Source organism: Gopherus flavomarginatus, chromosome 11 (assembly GCF_025201925.1).
Source record: "Gopherus flavomarginatus isolate rGopFla2 chromosome 11, rGopFla2.mat.asm, whole genome shotgun sequence".
Taxonomy (NCBI): domain Eukaryota; kingdom Metazoa; phylum Chordata; order Testudines; family Testudinidae; genus Gopherus; species Gopherus flavomarginatus.
Window position 1 is genome coordinate 19,581,647 of NC_066627.1, and position 12,695 is coordinate 19,594,341.

Below are 12,695 nucleotides of genomic sequence, written 5' to 3' on the forward strand. Positions count from 1 at the left end.
GTTCGGGACGGAGATCCCCACTTCTGGTACCACATGTAAGCATGTGCTGTCGGGGTTCGCCCCTCTCTGGGGTGGCTGGGAGCCAGGCCGCCTCACTAGCTGGGGCAACAAACGAAAGCTCAGGGCTCAGGCCTTCAGGCAGGGCTGAGCAAACAGTTCTGTAAGGTAAGCCCTGGCTCCTGGGCCTGAGCGTCGGGGCAAGGGGGGAGACTGCCACCCGTGAGTCAAGTGGCAGGGGGGATGCAGACCTGCCCACTCCTCTGCTTCCCAGCCCAGGGCCATAACAGCGGCAGGCAGCCTGCTGCTGTGTCAGTGGGGATCCTGGCCGCAACACACTGACATTGGCTCTGGGTGTGCTGCAGCCAGACTAGGGTCGGCTGCCCCCAGGCTACTTCCGACCTTCCCCTCTATCGGTACCTCTGTCTCGGCGGCGTCTTCCGCAGCATCCCACACCATGGGCTCCTCAGGATACTGAGCGAGGGGTAAACTGGGCAGCTCCTCTGGGTCCCTTTGTACAGGCCGGCCTAGGGGCTCTTCCAGAGCCGGTCGGCATCCAGGCTCCGCAGGTACAGCTAGTCCTCGGGTCGGTCGCAGGTAGCAGGAGTCTCCCCAGCGGGAGCTAAGGCACCCGCGTCTGGCCTCTCCGGTGGCCAGGCAGCTTCTGAGCTCTGGGGCTGGGCTTTTATACTTCCTGACCTGCTCCTTGACCTCTGGGGGCGGGGGACCGCAGGCTCCTGTGGCTCCACCCACTTTGGCGTCTGTAAGGGCTTGTGCCTCTCTGGAGCGGCTGGGAGCCAGGCCGCCTCACTACACAGAGACAGTCAATTAATGCTAATGGGTTGGGACTTACCAACGGTTTCCATTCTGATCAGCAAGGTGCTGTCAAGTGTTGTTGGTCTTTTTTCTTTCCCAGAGGACATTTAGATCAAAACTAAATGGTTTGAGTTTTTGTTCAAATTTTCCATGGTACATTTAGACTTTTCATTGAAAAATTGGAAACCAAAAACATTTCACTACTCAGGAACTGAAATTAAAAAAATGTGGCCCAAGAACAGCCCACACTCAAAATTTGGGACTGAAAATTGGGGAAAGAAATCAGCTGAAAGTTTACAGTTTCAGGAATTTGGATTTTGATGGAAAATTTTCAGCCAAGTCTAATCACGTGTCAAGTCTTTTTCTCCTTGTTTATTGTTACAGTTCTGTGGCTTCCTTTAATTTCATGGCTGTCGCTGAGCATCACAGCAGTAGAGATAGAATTCAGTCATTGGGCCAGGAGGAGAGAGAGCGCAAGAGAGACACTAGGGGTATGTTTAGACTAGAAAGTAAAGTCGCCCTATAGTAGGCGGACTTACAGCCACTGCAGTAATTACCGCAGCGGTGCATGGTCACACAACCCTTCCTGTGTCGGTGGTGCATGGCCTCACGAGGAGCGCTTCCACCGACCTAAAAGGGGCTGTGTCCGGAGCTGAGAGCCCGGGCTCTCAGCTTCACTGGCAGCTTCCTGCTGGAAGCTAGGCTGCGCACAGACTCCCAGGCTCCCAGCAGGCTGTCCCCACCCTCGGTTCCCCATTCCCCACTGGGAGCAGGGGAACCCACCGTAGGTTTCTCAAGTCCCCATTTCCTGACAGGAGCTGGAGAGCCTTGTCAATTTCACGGCCCCTTGGGAGAACTGGTGTGGAGAAGCCCCAGCTCCCAGCTGGGAGTGGGGTCTGGCCTCCTAGCTCTCCAGAGGAGCAGGGAGCAGCTGGGCTCTTGCTGCCTGGCTTTCTTGTCAATTTCACAGCAGGAGCCAATCGACGAAAGTAACCTAACTACACCGCCATAAGCCCTACGGCTCTGGTGGAGGTGGAGTGATGATGTGGAGGGAGTGGGGCACTTACCTGGGCAGGAGCAAGGCTGTAGTGTGGACACTGACATGACTACGTCGACGGAAGCTGCCTTATGTCGACCTAACTGTGTAGTGTAGACCAGGCCTGACACTACAGCCTGGTGGGTCGTGCATTCAGCGGGGCAGTGGAAGACCCAAGATGGAGTCCTCCAATGACTATTTCAGTATTTATCCAAAGTGGAACAGCTTCAGCAGGAGAGATTGAAGGAGCCCTATCATTAGAATAGCGCCTAGCTCAGTGGGTCTGGTCCACATTTAAGAGGGAGGAGAAAATCACTGGCCTGTAGTTTGCAGGAGGTAAAACAAGATGCTCATCATGACCTCTTCTGTTTTGAGAGCTCTGAAAGTATAAATCTAGGAGCTCCCAATGAAGGGAGTATTCTCTGTGTGTTTGGTTCTGATTTCACTCCACAGTGATGAGAGACAGAAGAGGAAGGACCCAATTCTAACAAATATCATCTATGGAGTTTGCCCTTTAGCTCAATTTTCTCCTGAGGGCAAGATTTTGAATGGTATTTAAGTGGCTAGAAAAAATGCAGGCACCCAGTGACATTTTCAGAAGGAAGCAGGCCCTGAATGCCCATTGATTCAATAGCAATGAGGCACTTGAACATCTCACTTGATGCCTAGCTACATCTTGAGGCAAATAAATGCCTTTAACACTCTGGCCCTGCGAGTTTGGCAACAAAGAGCCAGTGTGCTAAACTCAGATCCCTGGTGGTGGGGATGGAGGTTGTGCGGACACATGCAAAGTATCTGGTGTAACTGGCACGTTAGTATTTTGAGCTACTGGAGAACTTTGAACTTGCCCAATGGCCCAGATTCTCATGGCGGTGTGAATCTGGAGTCATTCCACTGGCTCCAGTGCTGTCTCTGTCTCTGTTACCAGAACCTGAGCCACTCTCTCGGTGATGTCAATGCACTGGGCCAGATACATCCCTGGTGTAACCATGGTGAAATTGGGGCAGTTACACCAGGGAGTGATTTGGCCCAGTCATGCCAATGAAAACTCCTTGCTCTGAGCTCGGGCTAGATCATGCCGCAATAATGTTTTTAATTAATACCCAAAGGGCCTAATTGCAAACCCTCCATCACCACACACACTTTAAACTCCATTTAAGTGTCATTATGTTGTGCTTATACATGAGCTGTTTAAATCCCATGTTCCCCAGTTGTTAGGAACAGGCTAGCTCACAGCAAATTCAGCTGGACGTTTCATCTCTCGGTGTTGGAAGGGATCCAGGTGCTGTCTCAATGCTGGTAAAAAGGGATGACCGTTTGGTAGCCTGAGCCCATTTCATATCAAACCCATGGCTACCCCTCCAGTCCTAGAACCATACCATGGAAAGCCACCTGGCAGGGCTTTGCCAACCCAGGGTTTCTCAAACAGGGGTCACCGCTTGTGTGGCGAAAGCCCCTGGTGGGCCGGGTAAGTGTGCTGGAAGCATCAAAGAAAAATACCATTCCTGGGTGACTCAGCTTGCACACCAAACAAATGACATGTTAAAATACAGCAACACTTCAGCAATCACATGAGACACAGAAGAGGCCAAGAGCCTGGCAGGGCCTGCCCTTACAGCAAGTTACCACATGGCAAGCCAGGACATGCATCTTTTATATCTCATCAGAACTCCACACAAGAGGTTTGCCTGGATCCTGAGCTCTTGCCCTTATGTGAGCAATGTTGGAGTACGCTTTGTGCTGCGGTTCTATAAGCCAGGGGCACTCAACCTTTCCACATTACTGTACCCCTTTCAGGAGTCTGAGTTGTCTGGTGTACCACCAAGTTGCACCTCACTTAAAATCCACTTGCTTACAAAATCAGATCTAAACGACAAAAGTGTCACAACCACACAGAAACTGAAAACTTGCTTCTTTCTCATTTTTAACCACATCATTATAAAATAAATGGATTGTTATTAGGGCTGTCGATTAATTGCAGTTAACGCATGTGATTAGCTCAAAAAAGTAATTGCAAAAAAAATTACAAGTAACTTTAATCGCACGGTTAAACAACAGAATACCAATTGAAATTTGTTAAATAATTTGGATGTTTTCCTACATTTTCAAATATATTTATTTCAATTACAACACAGAATTCAAAGTGTACAGTGCTCACTTTATATTACTATTTTTATTACAAATATTTGCACTGTAAAAATGATAAACAAAAGGAATAGCATTTTCAATTCACCTCATACAAGTACTGTAGTGCTGTCACTTTATTGTGAAAGTGCAATTTTCAAATATAGATTTTTTTTTATTACATAACTGCACTCAAAAACAAAACAATGTAAAACTTTAGAGCCTACAAGTCCATTCAGTCCTACTTCTTGTTCAGCCAATCACTAAGACAAACAAGTTTGTTTACATTTACAGAAGATAATACTGCCCACTTCTTATTTATAATGTCAGCTGAAAGTGACAACAGGCATTCGCATGGCAATTTTGTAGCCGGCATTGCTAGGCATTTATGTGCCAGATATGCTAAATATTCATATGCCCGTTCATGCTTCGGCCACTATTGCAGAGGACATGCTTCCATGCTGATGACACTGATTAAATAAAAATGCATTAATTAAATTTGTGCCTGAACCCATTGGGGGAGAATTTTATGTCTCCTGCTCTGTTTTACCTGAATTCTGCCATATATTTCATGTTATAGCAATCTCGGATGACGACCCAGTACATGTTGTTCATTTTAAGTACACTTTCACCGCAGATTTGACAAAACGTAAAGAAAATACCAATGTGAGATTTCTAAAAATAGCTACAGCACTCGACCCAAGGTTTAAGAATCTGAAGTGGGACGGGGTGTGAAGCATGCTTTCAGAAGTCTTAAAAGAGCAACACTCCGTTACGGAAAGTACAGAACCCAAACCATCAAAAAAGAAAATCAACCTTCTGCTGGTGGCATCTGACTCAGATAATGAAAATGAACATCTGTCAGTCTGCACTGCTTTGGATGGTTATCAAGCAGAACCCATCATCAGCATGGATACATGTCCCCTGGAATGGTGGTTCAAGCATGAATCTTTAGCACATCTGGCACGTAAATATCTTATGGTGCCAGCTAGGACAGTCAGGCGACACTGTAAACAAGAAGCAGGCAGCATTATCTCCTGCAAATGTAATCAGACTTGTTTGTCTGAGTGATTGGCTGAACAAGAAGTAGGACTGAGTGGACTTGCAGGCTCTAAAGTTTTCCATTGTTTTCTTTTTGAATGAAGCTATTTTTGGACATAATTCTACATTTGTAAGTTCAACTTTCACGAGAAAGAGATTGCACTACAGTACTTGTATTAGGTGAATTGAAAAATACTATTTCTTTTGTTTTTTACAATGCAAATATTTGTAATAAAAAGTAACTATAAAGTGAACACTGTACACTTTGTATTCTGTGTTTAATTAAAATCAATATATTTGAATATATAGAAAACATCCAAAAATATTTAAATGGTATTTTATTATTGTTTACAGCTCAATTAAACACGCAATTAATCACATGACTAATCACGATTAATTTTTTAATTGTGTGATTAATTTTTTAATTGCTTGAATGGCCTAACTGTAAGATAAATATTGCACTTCCATTTCAGTGTATAGTCTATAGAGCAGTATGAACAAGCCATTGTCTGTATGAAATTGTAGTTTGTACTGACTCCGCTAGTGCTTTTTCTACAGAGTTGATGTACCCTCTGGAAGAGTTCCGTGAATAGACACCCACTGCATCGGTGCCCCAGGGCTGGAGCACCCACAGGAAAAACTTAGCGGGTGCTTAGCAACCACTGGCAGCCAAGCTCCCTCCCTCCTCCCAGTGCCTCCCACCCACCGGCAGACCCTCTGATCAACTCCTCCCCCTCCCTCCCAGCATCTCCTGCATGTCACAGAACAGCTGTTCAGCAGCATGCAGGAGGCACTGGCAGAGAAGGGGAGGAGCGGGGATGGGGTGCACTCGGGAGAGGGTGTGGGAAGAGGCAGGAAGGAGACAGAGTGGGGGTAGGAAGAGGCAGGGCAGGGGTGGAGCCTTGGAAGAAGGGATGGAGTGGGGGTGGGGCTGGAGTGGAGCAGGGGTGGGAGGAAGTGGGGCAGGGGTGGAGCCTTGAAGAAGGGGTGGAGTGGGGGTGGGGCTGGGGTGGAGCAGTGGCAGGAGGAAGTGGGGTAGGAGTGAGGACTTGGAAGAAGAGATGGAGTGGGGGTGGGCATAGGGCAGAGGGGGAGTCGAGCACCCCCCAGGTAGAGAGGAAGTTGGTGCCTTTGCCTCTGTGTACCCCAGGTGTACGTGTACCCCTGGTTGAAGACCACTGCTATAAGCCATTGAAGGAATGGGACATGCTGGCCCCAGTCCCTTCGGTGCTGTTCTAGAAAGTCAGCCTGCTCAGCTTCCGGTGTCCTAGCGAACCTTTCCACCATCCCATCAGATGTGGGTGTGCTGGGGTGGGGCAGGTTTTGAGGAGCCCTAGAATTTCCCATATCTGCAGAAATGCTTTGTATTCAAAGTGTGTCCCTTGATCTGTGTGTTACTCATCCGGAATCCCACATGTGGGGAAGAATTCATTCACTAGGACCGCAATTGCTGTCACAGCTCTAGAGCTCTTATTGTACAAGCCTCAACAAGCCCTTTTGTGAAGCAGTCCAGAGCGACCAGCAAATATTGACTGCCAGCCTCTGTCTCAGGAAAGGTCCCAAGAACACCAATGGCAGCGCACTCCTTCAGCCCCTTGGAAATTTTAAAATTGTCTTTGCTGGAGAAGCCACTCAACCCTTGCTAAGTTCTTCCAGTGATTAATCACCCTCACTGTGAAAAATGGGCATTTTTTATTTCCACTAGGAATTGGTCTAGCTTCAACTTCCATCGTGTTGCACCTGTGTCTACTAGCCACTAGAGCCCATTACTAATTATTTGTTCTCCATGTAGGTACTTGTGGACTCTGATCACGTCACTCCTTAACCATCCCTTAGCTAAGCTAAATAGAATGAGCCCCTTGAGTGCACGACTAGAAAGCACGTTCTCCAATCCTTTAATCTTTCGCTTCTGAGAAGCTCATAAGGTCAACCCAATCTGCACAAACCCAACGTGAAAAAACAATTATAGGTTATTTGCAATAGCCATTTTTGTCACTTTTACATTTATTAAAACTAAATATTTACCACTTCTGTTGAAATGAAAGCTCTGCAGCAAATTTACATGCAGATTTCTACCACCGTGAGATGGTAATAATAATAAATCAGACAGGATGCTAATAAAAGTTTATTGAAAAATTTCCATCGTTTGTTTATTTTAATTTAAAAATGAGTTTTGACTAAACAAAACTGTTCACAGAACGAGTCTGCTCTTTTCAATTTTTTTCAAATTTTGATCAAAACCTGAGACCCTGAAAAAAAAATTGGTCAAACATCTCTCCCTCCCCCTTCTCCCCCAACTTTTTTGGTTTTGGGCAGTTTTCATAATAATATTTTTGGTGTTTGGTTGCTGAAAACCAAAATATTTCTGATCATTGGGTGTTCAGTTTTTTGATGCACTGTCAAAGTTCTCCAGTGAAAATATCGCCAAATATTATATATATATAAAATTTTCAATTAACTTTTCCTTGCCAGCACAAAAATCCATTCACTTCTATTTGCAGCAATCTATTTCATTCACACTGGTGTTAAAAAAAAACCATTAGAACAATGATGATTCAGTCATTCCCAATGCTCTCTTCACTTGGTACAGCTGTGATGCAGATAGAGATGACAAGGACAATTTAGAATGGTTCGCTACCCTGTGATTTCCCTGCACGGTTGTAATGTAAATAATACAGCAAATGGTAATTAATGTTTCCCTAAAATATGTGCCCTATGCAGGACTGTGCCTTACATTGTACAGCCCACTCCCCGTGACAATATCAGAGGCAGATCCTTTGTTGGGTTGATTATTGTCTCTACTTCAGTTATTCTTTTCCAGGAAGCAGTTTCTCCTTAGTGCTTTCCTCAGAGCAGATTTCACTTCCTGGTTCCTCAGGGTGTAGATCAGAGGGTTCAGGGCTGGGGTGACAACGCTGTACATGAAGGTGGCGACCATCTCCCTATCTGAGGAGCTTCCCGCAGAGGAGAGCATGTAATTGAAGATGACCGGCACATAGAACAATGCCACTACCATGAGGTGGGAGATGCAAGTGGAGAAGGCCTTTCTCCTGCTTTCCTGGGAGCGGACCTTCAGGAGAAGGAAGGAGATGATGTAGAGGTAGGAGAGGAATGTGAGGGCAAAGGAACCCAGGCCAATGCCCCCGGTAACGATGTTGAGCAGAGTTAAATTGAGGTGGGTGCTGCTGCAGGCGAGGCTCAGCAGGGGCTTGATGTCACAGAAGAAGTGCTGAATTTCATTGGGGCCACAGAAATTCACTTGTGATGTCATGACTGTGTGCATCAGGGCATGCAGGAAGCCACTGGACCAGGTGGCCGCTGCCAGGAGCAGGCAGGTCTGTGGGCTCATGACCAGCCTGTAGCGCAGCGGGTTGCAAATGGCAACATAGCGGTCATAGGCCATGACAGCCAGCAGCATGGCCTCACTGCTGCCCAGAAAGTGGAAGAAGTGGAGCTGGGCCAGGCAGCCAGCAAAGGAGATGGTTTGGTGCCTCGAGGGGAAGCCGACCAGCATCTTGGGCACGGTGACCGTGCAGTAGAAGATGTCCAGGCAGGAGAGGATGCCCAGGAAGAAATACATGGGGGTGTGAAGCCGGGGCTCAGCCAACATCACCGCTATGATGGCCCCATTACCCAGCAGGCTGGTCACGTAGAGCAGGAGGAAGAGAACAAAGAGAGGGTGCTGTAGCACCAGGAGATGGCTCAGGCCCAGGAGGACAAACTCGCTCACCGCTGTCTGGTTCTCCATTGCTGTGGAGGGAAGAGGACAAAGCAGGAGAAAAGCAAACAGGCTGAAGGTAGCGTCCACCACCATCTCAATGGTCCTATTCCCAATCCAACAGAGCTGGATGGAATCAAACACTTAGGGGTTTTGTCTTCTGGCTACAGTCACAGGTGCAATCTGTACCCAGATATGACTGAGCAGTAAAAAGAGGCAGAATAATTAGAGCAGTTTGCATTTCTTTATAAAACTGAGGGGAGTGGGGATTCATTGGACCAGGTCTGTCCAGCACAGTCATAAAAGATCTGGAAAAAGGGGTAAACAGTGAGGTGGCAAAATTCACAGACAATACAAAACTACTCAAGACAGCTAAGAGCAAAGCAAACTGCAAAGAGTTACAAAGGGAACTCACAAAATTGTGTGACTGGGCAACAAAATGGCAGATGAAATTCAAAGTTGATAAATGCAAAGTAATGCACATAGGAGAACAGAATCCCAACTATACGTATAAAATGATGAGGTCTAAATTAGCTATTACCAATCAGGGAACAGATCATTGTGGACTCATTGTGGCTAGTTCTCTGAAAACATCCACTCAATATGCAGCAGCAGATAAAAAAGCTAACTGAGTATTAGGAAAGGGAAAGATAATAAGACACAAAATATATTGCCTCTATATCATTCCATTGTACACCCACATAGAATCATAAATCGTAAGACAGGAAGGGACCTTGAAAGGTCATCTCGCTCTGGCCCCTGCACTCATGGGGCATCTAGACCATCCCTGACAGGTGTTTGTCTAACCTGCTCTTTAAAAACTCCAATGATGGAGATTCCACAACCTCCCTAGGCAATTTATTCCAGTGTTTAACCACCCTGACAGTTAAGAAGTTTTTCCTAAAATCCAAATTAAATCTCCGTTGATACAGTTTAAGCCCATTGCTTCTTGTCCTATCCTCAGATGTTAAGAAGAACAATTTTTCTCCCTCCTCTTTGTAAGAACCTTTTATGTGCTTGCAGACTGTTGTCATGTCCCCTCTCAATTTTCTCTTATCCAGACTTGACAAACCCAATTTCTTCAATCTTCCCTCATAGGCCATGTTTTCTAGGCCTTTCATCATTTTTGTTGCTCTTCTCTGCACTTTCTGCAATTTGTCCCCATCTTTCCTGAAATGTGGCACCCAGAGCTGGACACAATACTCCAGCTGAGGCCTTATCAGTGCGCAGTAGAGCAGAAGAATTACTTCACATATCTTGCTTACAACACTCCTGCTGGATATTCGCTTTTTTTGCTACAGTGTTACACTGTTGACTCATATTTAGCCTGTGGTCCACTATGACCCCCAGATCCCTGTCGGCAGTACTCCATCCTAGGCAGTCATTTCCCATTTTGTATGTGTGCAAATGACTGTTCTTTCCTAAGTGGAGTACTTTGCACTTGTCCATCTTGAATACTGTGTTCAGCTTTGGTTGCCCCATCTCAAAAATGACATATTAGAAAAGGAAAAGGCATAGAGAAGGGCAACAAAGATAATTAGGGGGATGAAAATAAAAAGACTGGGACTGCTCAGCTTGGAAAAGAGAGAGTTTGGGGGGATATGATTGAGGTCTATAAAATCATGACTGGTATAGAGAAAGTAAATAAGGCAATGTTATTTACTTCTTCTCATAACTCAAGAACTAGGGACCACCAAATGAAATTAATAGGTAGCAGGTTTAAAGTAAACATAAGGAAGTATTTCTTCACACAACGAATAGTCAGTCTGTGGCACTCATTGCCGAGGGATGTTGTGAAGGCCTAAATATGCCTGGGTTCAAAACAGAAAGAGATATATTCCTGCAGGGTAGATCCATCAATGGCTATTAACCCAGAAGGTCAGGGACAAAACCTCATGCTCTGGGTGACCCTAAACCTCTGTCTCCCAGAAGCTAGGATTGGACAACAAAGGGTGGATCACTCCATAAATTGCCCTGTTCTGTTCATTCCCTCTGGGGCACCTGGCACTGGCCACTGTTGGAAGACAGGATACTGGGCTAGAAAGACCATTCATCTGACCCAGTCTGGCTATTCTTAGGTTCGTATGAAATTTTTGAGGCAATGGTTTCTGAGAAACCCAGGACTGACTCACAGGCATGTTCATAGGAGTGGCAGGAAGAGGCAGGTGTTCAAGGAACTGAAGAGAAATCATGAGTCCCTCTGACTTTGCTGAAAGGAAACTGGGAGAACATACCATCTGAACAGAATCAAGACAGCAAGCGTGAACCGCACGGTTTTTAGAAGAAAAAGAACAGGAATGTGACAGGTTATCTAGAGAGGCTGTTTTAATCCATTTCCACAACCTCTGAGCTGAAATACTCTCCTATCTGGATTTATCACAGGACTGGTCAGAAGTTTTCCACCAATCATTTTGACAGAAAATTGGGTTTTTGGCAGAAAGTGTGATTTCCTCAAAATATTTTAATTTTTTTGTCAACAAACAAAATGCCAAAAAAATTGAGTTTTCAAGTTTTTCAGTTTTTCAGTGCAAACTCTGATCAAAAATTGTGTGGTTTTTATTTTTTGTTGAAAATTTCTATACAAAACCAAAACATTTTCTGACCAGCTCTGTTTATAAACTCCATATAGTCTAGGACAGTTAGAGCTAGCTTAAACCCAGTCAGGTAACAAACAGAGAACAAACTATGTAACCCAGCTTTTCCAATTAGCGAGTGAAGTTTGGGGAGGAGCAGAAACATAGGTGACTTAAAAGAATGATTCCAGCTAAAGAAGAGACCCTTTCAGTGAGGACTTTATGGAAAGCCCTGGCACTCATTGACCTCGCAGTGACAATGTCAATGCCACCAGGAGTCCAGTCTTTAAGAGACAGTTTATCTGAACAACATTGCCCTGGATAAAATCAACTGGTTTCCCTATCAGTTTCATGACTACCTATATAGCTATCTATGCAAGCACTTATACTGGGGATCATCACCACAGAATCTGAATAACTCCCAAGAAAGCACTCTTGGGGTTAAATGAAAGTGCTCAGTGAAGCAGTTTTTGAGAGGGGACCACAGACTGTGCAGCGGGGAGCTTGGCAGGAGCCATGACTTTCAGGGAAGAAAGACTGAGGGACTGAAAACCAAGATGCAAATGCCAGAGAAGAGGAGAGGGAGGGAGTTGAAAGGTGATGGGGAGGTTATCAAAGAATGGGAATAAGATTAGATAGATAGATAGATAGATAGATAGATAGATAGATAGATAGATAGATAGATAGATAGATAATGGGAAATACCAGTGGCAAAATCAGCCCTTTGGTAAGTGGTGTATCTTCCTCACTGAGTTTGGTCCCTGACCTCTGCATGGTGACCAAGGTGGATAGATGAGCCAGAGGGTTAGAGACATTCCAGGATTTAACTATAGGCAAATGCCAAAGGGACTCTGCGCTGGCTGAAGCACCGTACCTTGTAGCAGAATGTGTCTTGTACATAATTAACCTTCCCAGCTGTTCAGGAGCCAGCAGGAACATTTCCCCCCTTGATATTCCTCCACCCTTTTGTTTTGTTTGAAACAAACGATTGTACAAAGCAAACAGACCTGCTTGTTCTACCTCGTCCTTTCTGCTAAGTGAAGAATCGCGTAGGCAGCAGCGCTGCTGCTCTTCCCTGCGTGTTCTCATTCCTACTACAACCTGCTCATATTTAATAGGCCTCCTCCTCTCAACACACTGGGGATTAACAGCAGAGAGTCGCTGTTTCTTGGAGAAAACAGCAGGCACTAGTTAACTCTGACTGGATTCCCCAGTGTGAATGTTTTACTTTTGTTCGGAGAACCCCTCTCTGTTGGCTTCCATGCAATATTTCATTGTGCAATAGTTTCATTATCTGTCTATCCATCTGTTTGTACTGGTGCCTGCCCATCCTGATATTATCTGAGGCCTCCCAGGGACACAGACTGGCACAACAGAGTCCCTACTGGAC

General features: G+C 45.6%; 1 protein-coding gene across 1 annotated transcript; it reads right to left on the reverse strand.

Moving 5' to 3' along the window:
• Nucleotides 1–7,817: 7,817 nt before the first annotated feature.
• On the reverse strand, nt 7,818–8,875 carry LOC127030963 (olfactory receptor 12D1-like). Its single transcript, XM_050917644.1, has one exon. It carries the CDS (start codon nt 8,826–8,828, stop codon nt 7,818–7,820), a length of 1,011 nt encoding a protein of 336 aa, XP_050773601.1. The 5' UTR covers nt 8,829–8,875.
• Between the last annotated feature and the right edge of the window lie 3,820 nt (nt 8,876–12,695).

Bases quoted from the DNA above. Each gene is read 5' to 3' on its own strand.
- LOC127030963 (XM_050917644.1), bottom strand. From the start codon at position 8,828: ATGGTGGTGGACGCTACCTTCAGCCTGTTTGCTTTTCTCCTGCTTTGT.